Genomic DNA, 17,194 nt, shown 5'->3' with positions numbered 1-17,194 from the left:
AAAGATTTCTATTTTATAAATTCCCCACTAATGCATTCATCTGACAAACACACAATGCCCTTCACACTTCCTATACTATGATGCAGTTTTTGAGGCCTTAAGGAGATTGTATGTATATTTTTAACATGGTCCAAGGAAAGTTTTGTCATATGTGCAGACATACATAGAGAAAGCTTTTTTGGGTTACTGACCCAACATCTTACAGAACAGTTGGTAAGTGGCAGAAGATGTACACATTGATCCTGATGGTTCCTACAGATACATGCATTTCTGGTAATGCAAGTAAAGTATATTAAGGATTATGGTTTACATTTACTTAGAGTATAATTTTGTGATACATTGATAATATATAAATACAACCTGTATTCAAAATATTTGCAGAATAGCATTAGCTATACACAGCCTATACAGGCATTCACATCAACGGGATTGATGGTAGGTGAAGTTTGTAGCATTTTATATTTCTTTTGCACTACTGCTAATGAATCTTTAAATATCAGAGGGGAAAAAAAGAATTAAACTCTTCATACATCATTAAGAAAATAGGAGAAATATAGAATAAAAATTCTAATCCAAGATGAAGCCTAATTTATTTTCAAGGTATTCACATAGGTCCATCAACATCAAATATTATTCCTACAGTTCAAAGAAAATTTCAAAGGCTCTAAATACATTTTGTGTGCAAACAAAAATTCTGAGTTTCATTTGTTACTTAACTGTTGTAAACTCTAATAGCTCATGATTATACAAAGTTCACAGCATCTTGTTTTAAGGTGTTTCAATACAGCATGACCAAAATCTGCTGAGTGTGATAATCTCATTTCATTCATCTCTTATTTTATTCTCCTCTTTTGAGTCACTGAATCACTGAAATACTGTCTTTAATAACTTATCAGAAACCTGATCAAAGAATTAAATGCTTTCAAGTTCCCAGGCTTAACAGGAACTCAAGAGTAACAAGCAGTTTTCAAGAAGCACTCTAAACTCAAAGAGAACGCTGCTTCAGAGATACTATTCCCAGCTCTTTCTTGGGTGATACACTTTTAATGTGACAGGCCACACTGAAATTGCAGGCTAACTGTACAAATTTGATAGCGATTTTAAGGAATTAATGAATCATCAGGAAATTAATATCCAAGCCCAGCTGACTGGCTTCCTATTCAGCCCTTCTGAATGGCTCCTCATCACCAGGCAGTCGCTGGACAAGGGGGTCCTGCCGGAGCGGAGCGTGAGGCCGGAGACCTGGGCTCCCGTTGTCTTCCCTGGGAGCTTTGCCTGCATACGGAGTGAGCTGGGACTCGTGCTGAATGGGACCCATTCACAGCGTAGCGAAGGAAAGCACCCAATACATCACTATTTTGAAGTTAACACTAGGTGGTAGACATTTTTGGAGCCTTGTGAAAGGCTTTTATAAAGCAGCACTTCAAACGTATTGTCTCTTGTTCCCCACTATTTTGGCCGTAACTTTTTTGTTTTGCAAGGTATCTGGCTGTTTACTCTGACAGTCCCTTTGGTTTAACAGATTAATTAAAATAATTCTTTTTTGCATCCAGTCCGTAGGCTGAAGAGATATCCCTGTTTGGAGGGGAAGAGTTGATGTCCTTGTAACACTAAGCGGAAATCTGTTCCACTTTCCATGCTTTCTACAATTGTTTAGTTGGAGGAGGGAGAGTTTTCTACCTAACCAATTTCAGCATGCTGCTGTGTCATATAAATACACTCACAGCTACAAATTTATGATCCAAACTCTTCCATGACCCCAATCAATGTGAGTGGGACCTTCACTCCCATTTCCTGATTCTGTGGAGAGAGGGAATAACCAGAACACAGGGAAAAAGTACAGGAGAAAAAGGAGAAGACAAAGTCAAGTAAGGAAAAAGAACAAAACAGCAGGTCTAGAGAGCCTACAGAGAAAAAGTAAGAAGAAAGAACGAAAAGAAGGGGAAGATTACAGACTACACACAGAAGGAGCATAAAATAAGGGATGATCAGGAACAGGTGACTAAGAAACAAAAGAGAGCAAGGTCTAAGGAGATTCCTTCAAAACTCAGATTCACTGATGTAAATGGAAGGAGGACCTGTCCTTCATCATTCTGCTGTGACTCAAGGGAAAGCAGTGGTGGACCAAGGAGTAAAAAGGGAGATACGCAGGGGAGTGGAAGGGAGAAGGAGAGCAGTGAACCTGCAAAAAAATGGGGAGTGGTTGCTCAAAGGAGGGCAAGAGAGAAAGCAGCACTCTTCTGGAGGCAGAAGGGAGCAGGAGGGGTGGAGTGAGTGACTGCATGAAAAGGAAACTGGATATGTATGATACACTGAATCCATGAATGAAATAAACTATGGCTGAAATATTTGTTTTACATCTTTCTGTTAATAATTTCTGATCTGAATGAAAAGGCTGATGGCTCTTTTCTTCTTTCTACAGCTACATTTATAATGTATTTCAGAAGAACTTTCATAGTGTACCAAATAAATCTAAGTAAGACCAATGTACAGTGTATCAGTCCCTTGTGCTGATATAGAAAAAATATTTTTAAAATGTGAATATTTTTTTCTTAATCTTTAATTATATTTTTCTGAATTTCTTTTGTTCAACAGTTATATTCATATCCCCTCAGCACTGACTTGTGAGTGAAAGTCCTTCTGCAGAGAACAAATTGAGCCAGTATTTCATTCTACTAGCATGTCATCTCTCCTTTCAAATACACTTGTTTATCCAGCTATGTAACACCTTGATAGTCCTAACTTTTCTACAGATCTGATGACAGGCATTTGATCCTGTTTCAAGAAGAACAATGAGTAATGAATTTTAACAGACCATTCCTCTTTTCTTTTAAATCGATCAAATATTACCAATAAATTCTATGGGCCCTGGATCTCAGCAGAGAATGGAAGTTCAGAATGAAAAGCATAGCAAGAAAATAGCTGCTGACTACCACACAGCCTGAATGTCTGCGTGCCACGGACACTACGAAACAGAGAGATTTTGAAATCTTCCATGGTGTTGAAACAGAGACCATCCAGCAAAACTTAATGACTTTGAATCATTTCAGCTGATGTGGACTGCTTACACAGAGAGACAGAAGCAAGGACGACTTTCTGTCATTCTGTTTTCTAAACCTGATGCTGCATTTTCTCTTGCTGAAAATTTGCATGTTTTCTCAGAGCCTGTTTCTTTCTCACAATAAACAAAGCAAAGCCCTCCTGCCAAAAAAATGTCCAAATGCTAAACAGTTGCTATTATAGTCGTTATTATAACAGCAACTTTGAGCTGTGTGCTTTTAAATTATAATTATTTTTACAAAAGATTTGTGTGTCTTGATTGCAGTAATTATGATTCTATAACAGTAAATGTTTAAATGTAATGTATTTTTGTATGTCTTTTTCTGTGTGTTTTATACTGTTTTAATGTTTTTAATGTATTTAAAAAGTCACATTAGCTTAGTGATCAAAAAAATGGAGTTTCCTTAACTGAACTTTATCTGAATGAGTGTTCTTCTTTGTATTTATCTTATTTGCTCTTCCAACTACACAGTAGGATCATTTGTGGCTGATACACCTGAGGGCTGTGCTGCTATTCAGAGAGACCTGGACAGGCTGGAGAGCTGGGCAGAGAGGAACCTCGTGAGGTTCAACAAGGGCAAGTGCAGAGTCCTGCACCTGGGGAAAAATAACCCCATGCACCTGTACAAGCTGGGGGCTGACCTTCTGGGGAGCAGCTCTGCAGAGAAGGACCTGGGAGTGCTGGTGGATGACAAGAGGACCATGAGCCAGCAACGTGCCCTTGTGGCCAGGAAGGCCAATGGTCTCTTGGGGTGCATTAGGAAGAGTGTTGCCAGCAGGTCGAGGGAGGTGATCCTGCCCCTCTACTCAGCCCTGGGGAGGCCTCATCTCGAGTACTGCATCCAGTTCTGGGCTCCCCAGTACAAGAGAGACATGGAGCTACTGGAGAGAGTCCAGCGTAGGGCTACAAAGATGATCAGAGGGCTGGAGCACCTGCCCTATGAGGAACAGCTGCGAGAGCTGGGCTTCTTCAGCCTGGGCAAGAGAAGGCTGAGGGGGGATCTTATCAATGTGTCTAAGTACCTGAAGGGAGGGTGTCAAGGGCATGGGGACAAACTCTTTTCAGTTGTCCCATGTGACAGGACAAGAGGCAATGGGCAGAAATTGAAGCACAGGCAGTTCCGCCTGAACGTGAGGAGGAATTTCTTCCCCGTGAGAGTGATGGAGCACTGGACCAGGTTGCCCAGAGAGGTTGTGGAGTCTCCTTCTCTGGAGATATTCAAGGCCCACCTGGATGCAACCCTGTCTAGCAGGCTCTAGTGACCCTGCTTGAGCAGGGAGGTTGGACTAGATGATCTCCAGAGGTCCCTTCCAACCTTACTGATTCTATGATTCTATGATTCTAGGATGTTTTCAGTATAAACATACCATGGACAAAGATGTCGAATAACAAACAAAGTTTTATGAGGGAAGTGTAATCTATTTTAAAAATGAGTATTTCTCTTCAGTCTTATTTCTCACCTTTCCGCTGTTGTTTTGGTTAAGGACACTGAGAGAGCCTGTCAAGGAAATAAAGGGATGGAAAAGGGAAAAGAAATTTGAGAAATATGTCTCTTGTAAAAGCTAGCCCAGGTACTAGTAATAAGCCTGCAGCCAGTGTAAAGAGCATCATGGATAAAGAGTATGACAGGACCCAAGAAACAGGCTTTTTCAGCATCTGATCTAATATGGAATAACTACAGAGACCAGTTTGTCCAAAGGACACGCAGCAGCAGTGCCATTCTCGCCAAAGAGCACACGTGTGGCCTCACCGCTCTGACCTGCCGCTGGCCTGCGCAGCAAGGACCTGCGGCAGTGGAGAGCCCACCACAGCACGTACGTCCTCCAGCCAGCACCTGCCCAGGGGACTGTCAGTAACCCCGCCAATTCAAAAGCTAGGAAAGCTCACATTGGAGCAGAGAAAAGCTTAAAAAAAAAAAAAAAATCAGGAAGAGAAAGCAGAGAAGGACCTGCGAGAGGGGCACAGTTCTGGCTCCAGCGCCGCGCTCTTTTGTGGCGAGCCACAATGCTGCATTAAGTTTCCAGGCGGACCGCGCTGTCCCCTGGAACCCGTCGGAGAGGCAGCGCTTGCCGCTAACTGTGGGAAAGCCACGGTGGAGCCGTGCTACACAGCAGTTTGGATCAGAAACTCTATCGGCTGTTGACGAGAGCCCATTACATTCCTTACAACGACCCAAACCCATCCCAGCTCCCGTCCCGTCCTAGACAACCTCGCCGGCTCTTCGGTGAGAATTGCTCCATTGTTCGTACGGATGCTCGCGCTCGCGGTAAGACACGAAGGGGAAAAGTTCACGAGCCACATTCGGGGCGGACATAACTTCATTTCCCACCCGCCTTCTCCCAGGAGGGAGAGGGTGATCTGGCTCCCCAGGTTGAAAGGAAACAAGGTTGCCTATTCAGCCGCAGTCAGACATACAGTAAGTGTTAAGGCCCAGACAGTCTGTGATGCTGAATGGAGATACCAGAGGTTCATGTTTCTCTGCTGGGAATTTTCAGAGCAGAAAGGAATGCCACATTTTTATTTGTACCACTTCCGACTGAAAATCGACACAACTCTCAAGCGTAAAATCACAGTTAATCTCCTGGCACAAGACTCCAAAATGTAGGAATAAAAATGACGAACCGGATTTGTTGGCTGGCTTGAGTCAGCACTGTTAAGACTGTAATGGGACACTAAATACAAATGTAAAAACAAATCACTGAAAATCTGAGTCCTGTGGATTAGATGGGCTGTTACTACTAATCAATCTGCCCAAACTCAGACAAAACACTTTGCTCTTAAAATACTCTTTTAATGGATTAGTAGTATTTTATAGTAATCATTTAGTTTTTACCATGAAGAGAATGGCATCATCTTTCACAACATTTTTTTAACTGACATCCGCATTTGACCAATGATTTGCACCGTATCAAAGTTAAACTGAAGTTCTCAGTACAGTAGAGGCCATTTCCTATTAAAAATGACCAATTGCAACATGTCTATAATCGCTCACAGGCCCAAAAGGGGTTTTGACTCCTTCAGAGTATATGCAAAATGATATACAATGGATCTATTCCACGTACTGGATAAGTTGTTTCCTATAACCTGAACCTTACTCAGAGTCAATACATTTCATTACGATGAAACTGCCTGTTACTTTGCAAGGAAAAGGACTCAAACTCAAATTTATTGATGATACTGCTCTCCTATTGCCCAGTGATTGACAGTATGGATCTTACCATCCCAGAAAACCTGCTTTAGTATCCTAGAAAACATTGCAATTTTCCTTCAATTATTGTGGAGCGCAAGCAAAGCAGCAGCAGTCACACGTTCTTTTAGCTGTTGGGAAAGAATTTGTAAAAACGTGTCCCTGACCCAGCACATACAGAAAAGGGTGGCCACAGCTAAAATGCCTGAATTAATATAATCATGACTCATCGCGAACGAGTCACTATTTTCCTTCCCCCCCCCCTTTTTTTTTTTTTTTTTGAATGAACTTTCTTCTACTGGAATAGAAGATGCAGGTGAGTGAAGTGTGGTAAAAGCTGGTAAAAGCTGGCACACATAGTCTTACACCTGGTCTTTAAATGTTGCTGTCCCAACTAAAGGTGTTCTTCTTGTGTACTAAGAATGGGATTTGTCCACACGTAAGCTTATCACACAAAACTTTCTTAACCTATCCCACAAAAACATGCATTCAGTCATGACACATTAATATTATCTAGATAAATCATCATTAAGCCTTCACAATAGGTAATTTTAATTTCATTAATTATCATTAAGCACGTGTTATCCAGGAGGGAGAATGCAAAGTGATTCCACAGAAAGCTCTTCCACTTGGCTTTGGTATCTATTTCATAGACTCATAGAATCGTAAGCTTGGAAGGAACCTCTAGAGATCATCTAGTCCAACCTCCCCCTGCTCAAGCAGGGTCACCTACAGCATGTTAGACAGGATTGCATCCAGGCGGGCCTTGAAGATCTCCAGAGGAGACTCCACAGCCTCTTTGGGCAACCTGTCCCAGTGCTCCCTCTAAGATCACTTGTAGCAATTAATTTTCACCTCTCCAAGCCTCAATTTCTTCACTGATACAACAAGGCATAATGGAAATTAACAATTCTTAAATGGATTGGAGCTTAAAAGGGAGTCATATGCGTATTATCATTTTATCCAACTTACCTAAAGATTGGGAACATACCACTCACTATGAATAAACATCTTCTTTTCTGAGATTTTCATTCCAATTCTGCCTGTGTGGAATAGTTTTCATCGAATTTCAACAATACTTCATCAAGCTTCTACCTAAAACTCCAAAACTTCAAACATTCAGCCAGTATTAATTTATAGTGCTGATTTATTAATGTGAAGACTACGTTTACTTTGAATGCTAAGCTTATTTCAGCTGGGATCCATGCACTCACATATTACATGTATCATCACCTACGAAATGAAACAATTGTACAATTCCTTATTTCATTTCCACTTACATGTGCTACAACTGACTTCACAGGGTTTTTGTTTGATAGATCTAGTCAACCTGAAAATAGCAATACTTTATGCTTGAACAGCAGCTTCCACTCTAATACCATTACCTGTTTTACAGAGGCACTTGAATATGTTGCTGAAATGCTTTAGTGACTGATTTTGTCAGCCACAACCAAGATGCGTTTGACCTACCATGGCACGTGGTTTGAGCTGGCTGAAGCCACACAGCCTGTAAGGACAGGGCTCGAGTTCAAGCCAGGCCTTACCTTATTCTCACACTTCCCTGCTGTATAAGCCACCTGGGTGCCATAAGGGCTGAAACTGAAGCCCGAAGTAAAAATGTAAGCGCTGATCTGATACACAATATTGACCTGCTCATCAAGGCCTTAGATAGCTCCTTCTCCTTTTTTATCAAGCAGGAACGGAAGCATGCAGAAATTCTTTTGTCAGTGTAAAACTGGTGGTAACACCAATGACTGCTGCTCTGGGTCACTTTACAAAGCACACCAGTAACGCTCTCCTATATTCTTAGTATTGGCTGATCTCACCTAAGGTCTAAAATGTTTCAGTAGCTTTTACATTTTAAGTTGATCTTCCTAGAAACTAATAGTACTACTGAAAATTACAGCTACAGCCACTTAACTAATAATGTTTTAAATCTTGTCCCAGTTCTAGTATTAAATATTGTATACTAAATCTATGAAATCTATTGTATATTTTATAGGAAATTCCAGTAGAGGCATTGGAATATTACGCATTGCCACGAGACACTACACCAGTACCAGGTGACTCATATATCGTTATCCATAGATATCTAAAAAAGATGTCCATTGTAGTCTTTATATTGCTTAATTTCCTTATTTCACAATCAAAGTTAAGTAATTAATAAAAGCAATGGATGTCAGGAAAGGGAGGAGAGAGGGACAAAGAGAGAAAGAAAATTTTGAACAAGAGCATGCTGCCAGAAGCTTCATATTCTGTTTTCCACGCAGTATGCAATCATGGCTCTTGCCTACTGAGAGCTAAATAAAAGCAACACTGCTGAACTTAAGCTAAGCTGTAAGACTGAGTATGGTCTATTTTCATTTTGTCTCACTGAACAGCTAATTGTCTTTCACAAGATTTTACTAGTGTCTCATAGAGCCTAGTAGTAATGAAAGCATTAAATAAAAACATAAACAAAAACAGTGCCGTTAAGGCAACTGGGACCTTACCATTGGTATGAACTGCGGGCAGAAGGAAGTCCTTATCTGGGACGTTCCACAGCGAGCACACCACACTCCAGAAAGAACCATCAAACAAGCAGCTCACTAAAGGCCAAAGATCTGTTAAGAGGTCAACTCCAACCTCCAGGCAAAATGGTGAAAATATTTAAAACCTGGGCCATGAAAAATAACGATGAGATAGATATTTAAGCATCCCAGCTATAACAAAATGCAGCATGCGGTGTTAAAGAGGAAAAATAGTTTCTGACTGCAACAGAAGCTGTCAACAATTTTTCTTGCTTTTTTTTTCTTTTAATGAAGCAAATAAGGTAATTCAGATGTTTCTTTTTTTTTCTTGAGTCAGATATCTAAGATCAAAATTCTGCAATTCTCCATCCAAATATACACTTAGGTTAATCACAAGCATGGCTGCTTTTACTGTAAGATATTTTTCTCTACTTTATATATCATTATTTGAAATACAGTTAAATTAGCAAACACTTTAGCAAAGCCATTACTGTGATTTTGTGGAAGTAACACTGCTCTTAATTTTATTCCTTACCTAGTCTTAATTATTTTTATGTCCGTATAACCTAAAACTATTTCTACAGATTCATAATGGCTTTTCAGGAAAAACATGAACAGTCACATCCCCTGTAAATTAAATTATACACTGAGCATACATTTATATAAACTTCCATTTTTTGTCCATCTCATCAGAAAATACACTTTAAAATCTCATGAAAGGTGCACTAAATTATAATTATTGAATATTTTGAACAGAATTGACCAACATTTATAATGAAAATGTTCCTCTAAAAAGTGAAGGAAGGTCTTTGGGAATTCCACTGCCTCTCCTCCCCTAACATCTTTTCAGTCGTGCAAACGCTTAAATGGTAAGAAAACTAAAGGCCACTTCTTTCGCAAAAGTGGATGTTTTATGCTTTTCCCTTTACCGTGCATGCCATGCTACTGAGACAGGCTGAATGGAGCTTAGTATCCAGCGAGCTTAAACTGCTACACAACAGGCAAGTCTCATCATGTATTTTGAATATCTACAAGAAACATACACAGAATTACAGCTGATTGTGTTTTTTTCTCTATTCTTGATAATGCTCCAGTTGCTTCTGAAAGATATGCCTGGTTCCCCACCCTAGGAAGAGTAAATTCGCAAATAACTGACTTTAAGAATTAGAAAGTATCTGAATACCATAAACCATGTTTCTTTTCAGAGCAAACTAACATGCTCACATACTTCAATCATTTAGTTTAAAAAGCACAGGAATAGCGTTATATAATTATGTTTAGGCTTTTCAGCTTCCCGGTCTGGAATATCGTCTCAAGAGGAGCTCCAGCCCCGCGGCTGGGCGCGCGCGTGAAATCCTGCAGCTCCTCCCGGGTTCCGACTCTGCATTTCTAATGAAGCCGAACTGACAAAGCGTGAAAGTGGTCGAAAAGGGAAAACAAAGAAAGTGACCCTGTTTTCAGTGTGCCGAGACTAATCAATATTCCAGAAGCTCGGCTTTCCCCTCTCTTCTGATGTGTTTTTATTTTTTTTCGGAGCTGGGCTAACAGTCTCCTCCCCTTTCCTTAAGTTACAGCGATAGTAAATTGCTGTATTGCAGAGCACATGCAGACTGTCAGTTTTCGCTGTCTCCTGCTCGCTGAATTTTGCTGCTCTATTGTATTTGCTGGGAAATTCCTACCGTCTCTGCCCAGCGCTCGTCCGGTACCGAAGGTCTGAAAAGGTGAGCCCAGTGTTTCGTGCCGTGGGGGCTCCAGCATGGAGTCTTTGCTTTTCGTTCTCCTCCTTTGTATTTCACTTAAAGTAATGGTCTTTTTGGCTTTACCTGTGTTCTTTCGTGATCTCCGTGCTAGTTATAAAGGATAGATTATCCGCATTGATGGTCGCAGGAAGAAAAGGCACTGTGAGTGAATCGCTAGTGTTTCACAAAAAATTAGGTTTTGTTCTGAGCAGAATCCTTCAGGCACACAGCAGTCATGTCTCCAGGCTCGAATACTTATTAATTTCAGCATCTAGCTCAGGCTATGAATGTTTGCACTCTCTAAACAAGTAAAACATATATCATTCTGTTAAATTTTGCAGTGAATATTCTACTAATATGCCAACATTCAAGTAGGTGCTAATTCAAAAAGCAGTGATCAGATCCCATCAAGATGATGTTACAACATGGTATTTCCCCATAAACATGCTATTTTAAAGCCTTGTGTATTTATACTCCAAATGTGTCGTGAAAAATGTATTTAAGTGCTAGGTTTAGTAAAAGCAAGATGTTACAGTTGTACCGTGTACAAATGAAGCAGCTGACTCCATTCATTTACAAATTTCCCGTTTCCTTGGGAAAATATGCCTGTGTATTAATTAGTGCTTCAGAAAACTGTATTCTTAGTCTGAAAAACACCTTTATGCAGATTCCATTAATGCATAAATTAATATCAAGCAGCCATAAAAATGTTCATTTCAAATGAAAAGAAATTAATGCCCTAATGAAGGATTTTGGCTACTAAAGCATTTTAAAGTTGATTGTGTGTGTGATTTTTTTAAATCAGATTATATCCCCATAATTGCTCACAGGCAAAGCTAGCTATTACTTTGCAATGTGAACTTGTATGACAGTCTGAAATGACAAGCTAAGTGGGATATAACTTGTGATGCTTTACAGATGTGCTCTGAATAGTTTATACACTTTAAAGATGAATATTATCAACATAAAAGTGTCAAAGGCATATCTGCTAGAAAGTAGCTGGGGGATAAATAAACTATTCCTGCTGTGTTTTGCCATGTGAAAAGAAGGAATTCAGCCAATGCATTGAACCATTTAAAAACATCTGAATGCAGAATGTTTAAATGTTCCAGTTCAAGCAAAATATTTCTATACAATGATGAATATGACTGTGAGGTAGAATTTTTTCACGTACCACGGGCCTGCTAAATAGAGTAGAAAGTAGGCCTGACAGACAGTTTTAAGCTTTATAGCACCTTATGCATCTATGAATTTTACCACTTTTACCTTATTACATCTCTAGTGATTGCAAAAAATTTACTGCTGCATGTTATCTGCATGGCAGAAAATTCAGACAAATTTCTGAGGGCACAAACCACATCTCTGAACCATCCATGTAATCCTTCTTTCAAGGAGTTCTAACAATCATTGATTTTTTTTTTTTACCAAAAATGGCAATCAGAAGCTTAAATGCTACAAATAATAGAAGTCTTACTGAAACATGAAGAGTATTTGCTTCCATGTGAACATATGGCTAATCATTCCTCTGAAATCTTATTGTGATATTCGATATTTCTTGTTTTACAGGTTTCTCCAGTACCTCCCAAGGAAAAGGGTCTCCCACTTTTCTGAAGGGATTTTGACAAAAATAAACTGTAAGAGAAAACTTTCTACAAGATAGATGACTAAAGGTAACGGAGAAGATCCAAAAACTGGAAGTAGGATGGAACGCTTTCAACAAGGAGTCCGGAAACGTACACTTTTGGCAAAAAAAAAGGTGCAGAGCATAACAAAGGATGATGTTAAAAGTTATTTATTGAGGAATGCCTTTGTGCTCTTCACCGTTGTTGCTGTGATTCTTGGTGAGTAATTTGTTCCATAGGAATATTCTGTTCGCCAATGCATTTGACAATGACAATTTGCCTGGACAATCTGCATTACAAATGAGACCTCAAATTCTTCTTCACTGATAAGAATGTTATGGCTTGGACGGTTTTGGCTTTGACAGCTGCATGTTGATGTTTTGGGAAGAGTCATTTTAATTATTTCAGTATTCCTAAGGAGAATTTTGGCAAAATAAATCAGCAGTTTTATGGATTCTTCTCTTAAAGAATCAGAAACAATAACTAAATTGAATCTTTTTTAAACAAAAAACAGCTGCAGCAAAATGCTCAGGATATAAATTTTATTTACCTAATCTATCCACAATTAACATCTTGCAGTGATAACCAGAAGTCCTCAATGAATGAAATGAAAATAAAAAGCGTACTTATTTCCGAGTTAAATGAAATATTAGAGCATAGATCTTTTCACTTTTCCCTGTCAAGTGCAAAGCAACAATCAAACCTAAGCACAAGCTTATCCTCTCTCAGTTGTTCACAATCTTGCACTTGCATCTTTCAGATGCAATTAAGGCAACAATAGAAGTGCTGCTTGTTTAAAGGACTGCAAGATAGCATCTGATTTTAGGTTGTATGGAGAGGAATCCAGAACATCAAACAGCATTTAGATCTGGAATGCATGAAAATGTTAACTTAAAATCTAACCACGTATTTTGAATGTATATTAGACAGTCATCTGAGAAATACATATAATTTTTCTTACCATAATTTGCTTTATAAAATTATGTGATCATTTTTGGTCATTTTCCTTAACTTCAGATTAACTTTTTAAATGAGACCATATGTTTTATGAAATAGTATTGTTTATAACGTGAGCAAGAACATTATGGTTTTCCCATGTGATTTTCATTTTTATTTTCCAATCAATTTAAAATATAAAACTGTGAATCTGCTCAACAAAACTGAAATGTTAGCATCTACAGATAAGGGCACATATCCTACACCTACATAGGTCCTAATGTCCATGACAAGGCTGTTCTGCATAAATTTGCATGCTACGTTTCTAAATCTTTTTTAGAAATTAGAAATTTTAGGGCTTAACCATTATCATTCTTTGATACCTCATCTGCAGGATTATTTTAAATTAACTCCAGTTTTGACAGTCTTTCTGGAAGAGAATGTAATAATTTACATATAAGTAAAACAAAGTATTTCCTGCTGTAACAGAAAAATCATTCTCTCATGTTTTAGCAATAATATTTGAACACAATTGCTTTTCATTCCTAAAAAAGAATTTGTTTGATGCAAAAACCCCTCTACATTATTATCGGGGTACAAAATATAGGCATTTTATCCACCATGCTCAGAAGAGACAGAACAAACTAAGCAGGTTTTGAAACACTAATTGCACAGTGATACAGTTCTTAGGTTGCCATCCCTCTATAGTGGATAATGGCACCACAGTGCTCGTGCCATTTATTCACTGTCAGCTAGCTCCGGTGTCAGAAGGGTTTTTACTGTCATTGCATGTTCCAGCTGGCTTTAGACAACCAGTGATGAACATCTGCCCACAGCTCCGCTGTGGTGGTGGTGTAGTGCTCCGCAGAGCACCAGTAAAGCTAGAACACGAGTTGGAGAATGGACTAAAATGTGCAGCAGAGGATAAGCCAGATGCTCAAATCCTGCTCATGAACCTAGAGGTGTCCCTGGTGTAACAGCTAGAAGAGAATCCTCTTGTTACTGTCATGGAAGAGTCCAGAATTTTCTCGCCTCTGTTATCTGTGGTGTAATTTTACAGTACATATAAATGATTAGACCAGCGAGCTGATACTTGGTTGTTCGTAAGACAGTAATACTTGCTTTTGGGGAGCTTTTTGCTGTTGTGGAAATATTCACAAGTAAGGAACAGCCGGCTTAAGGGTTTGGAAGACACTCGGTGGTTGAACTGCATCTGTCTTGTTTGGCAAGAACTGAAATGTTGTCAGCTCTTGGTTGTTTGGTGAGCTATGGAAAATCAGATGGCGGGCTTGATCCACTTCCTAGCAGACAGTAATCAACACTGCAGAATTAACCCACCAAGTAGCACCACTGACTGTGTCATCAGAGATGCCTAGATGTGAAGGTACATGGAAACCAAACTGTACTCGGGCCAGGGTTGAATCGTTAACAAGAAATGATGCTTAATGCTGTCTGTAATCTACACAGATTGAGAATATCAATTTCTAGGACTGCCAGTCCAGCAATTTTTCATAAAGCTAAACTCAGCAAAAGCAAAAGTTAAACTTAAAGGAGAGTAGCGATGTTACAGAAACATTTCCTTCAAGCCTCTGTTGTCAAGGAACTGAGATGAAAAAGCCTATTTAATGGAGCATTTCCGACTTCTTTGCTGAGCAGGATTGATGCTGGTAGAGGTTAAGTGGATAGGATCATATGTCTTAGCCTCGCTTCAGGACTGTCGCTTCTAATAGGCACTTGAGTTTGTCGGATGAGTTGTGTCTGTGGAGGCACGCACTTTGCTACGTATCTGCAACAGGCATTTGTTTGTTTTGCATACTTATATTTTGTAGACAGAGCAGAGATTATCTGGCATTCACTTGATACGAAGAAATATAACCATTTATCCTAACTTCTGTTGTTACTCTGACAAAAACTGTATTCACTAGCCGCTACAATACAAAAACAATAAAGCTTTCTTACGAAGGTACCGAAATTACAACCAAAGGACAAGTTTACATACGTACTATTCTCTATTTTCTAAAAACCTCAGGAAAGAGCCTTCTGACTTCACAATTTGCTTAGGTAGGGTTGGTCTAGCGTATCATCATCATTATTATTGTTGCTGTTGTTCTTAGGAAAATTTAAACTGCTTTCAAGCCCTTTGAGAAACTTTGAGAAAAATGCGGTCAGCAAAGTGAGTTATGATGAAGTTTTTCAGATTCTGCTCACACACCTAGAAATACTAAATTGGGTTTTTACAGTGGATCTCAGCAATAGCCAATAGTCCCGAACTGCGTGAGGCAGATTCGGGAAGCTGACCGTCGGTGAGTTTGGAACGTCAGAATGACCAGCAGCAGTTCGGGGTAGGTGAGGGGTCTCGATGGCTCATGGGAAGCCTGCAGCAAGTCTTACAAACTTGGAAGTGTTAGTCAAATTAACAGCATCACTTCAGTAGCTGCCCTCTCTCTTGTGCTACTTAGTTTCACTATCCTGTCCCCAAAATCCCTGCTTTTCAGATACCCTTTCTACAGCAGGCCCTCTTGACTCCCTGCTACCAATGGCCCATTTTCCAAAAATATCATAGAAGTCCAGACTTTACTCTGCCACGGAAACTCCTGTGGTTTCTTATACTTGAACTGAAAGAAAGATCAAGACACACAGAGATCATGAGAAGCTATCCACAGAGGAATATAGTTTTAACTGAGGTACCCAGTGATGTAAAGAGAGGTTGTGGAGTAAGAAAAACAAAAGGCTGTTTCTGCAAAACTGTGAAGCCATCACGGTGCCAAAGCTTTAGCTAAAATCTTTTTTATATTGACAAAATCAAGTACTGTAGTTGTCTACTAGGACATTCAAGGGCACAGAGATGGGTCCAGGTCTGGGAGCCCGTTCTGATTTCTGGCTACCTGTCCACCTAATGGAGCACAGGGCTGCCTACGTCATGGAAACAGTCCTCAGTAATCACTGGCAATCTCACAACAGATGTGAAATTTAGATAGGCCCATACATCTATTCCAGAACAGCTGCACAAGCCTATGTGGGATTTCAAAATTTTAGTTAAAAAATACAGGGAAAAGACAGGAGAGATGATGGGCATTATCAATGTCCCTATATCCCTGAAACAGCAGTTAAATAAAGCCTGTAGATGATCCTTCCTACTATACAGGGCAAAAAACCCTAGGTGACCTGAGCAGTGAAAAGCTGTGCAGAGTAGCAGACTCTTCTATCTCAACACACTACTTGACTGAACAATAATTGACAAGGAGTCTTAAGAGATACAAGTCTCTGATACACAGGTAGACAGAATCCCTGGATAGTGCCCACAAAAAAAGATAGCCTCTTTTGTGATGAAACTAATCTTTTCTGTTACTGGCAGATCCTCTGTATCCACTGAAGACTGAGAATGACATACTCAGAGAAGGGTATCTGACCCCATTACACACTGTCTGTGAACATGGTGACAAGGCAGCCTTGGTAAAAGTTGCATGAAAGCAAAACAAAGATCCATCATCATAGCAGAAAAAGCTGTGGGAGGTGAGTCCTAGCTGAGAGAACTTGGTAAAACGTAAATAGAGAAATCTGTTGTCAGACCAAAGGTTAAGGAATATACAAGAAAATCCAGATAGTTTAGGGACAACCAGGGAGAAATTAATTCCATTTATGCTGAGCTCAGAAGCTCTCTTTGTCCCTATGCTCTCCTAAAGAACCTGCCCAGCACAAAATGCTCTTTCTCATGGATTGAAATCTTCCTCCTAATACCTTGAGAACATTGCTAAGCAAAATCTTAATTCTATTTGAAATTAAGAAATATTAATAATTTGGGGAAAAATGTAGAAAGACAGTGTAAGGTCATTAAAAAAGAGTAACTATTAAAAATTCAAAAGTGCTAATCCCTTTTAAAAAGGAAGAAAGTACAGAAATAGACAAAGAACTTTAATTCTGCTATTTCAGACTGTGAAATATGAAAAGCACAACAGTTTAGCAATTACTTGCAAAAAAATTATGTTAACTTATTACTATAATCTTAATTTCTTATTGTACACTGCAGTGTTACTGAAATGAAACAACACTGGTTCTCGGACTGCCATTAATGGCATAAAATAACAATAAACTTGGCTACTCAGTGAATCACAACTGTACAGCTTGAGGACAGTAACTAC

General features: G+C 39.4%; 1 protein-coding gene across 4 annotated transcripts in view; it reads left to right on the top strand.

Annotated features, from left to right (window-relative positions):
• Window positions 1-12,083: 12,083 nt before the first annotated feature.
• SLC1A3 (solute carrier family 1 member 3) overlaps window positions 12,084-17,194 on the top strand; it is a 57,359-nt gene continuing 52,248 nt past the window's right edge. For all 4 annotated transcript variants that reach the window (XM_062599109.1, XM_062599110.1, XM_062599108.1 and 1 more), the window contains exon 1: window positions 12,084-12,338. In XM_062599109.1, coding sequence (XP_062455093.1) covers window positions 12,158-12,338 — 181 coding nt within the window. In that variant the 5' untranslated portion in view covers window positions 12,084-12,157. The remainder of the gene's footprint in view (window positions 12,339-17,194) is intronic.

Source organism: Rhea pennata, chromosome Z (genome assembly GCF_028389875.1).
Source record: "Rhea pennata isolate bPtePen1 chromosome Z, bPtePen1.pri, whole genome shotgun sequence".
Classification (NCBI taxonomy): Eukaryota; Metazoa; Chordata; class Aves; order Rheiformes; family Rheidae; genus Rhea; species Rhea pennata.
This window is presented reverse-complemented; position numbering and strand designations above follow the sequence as displayed.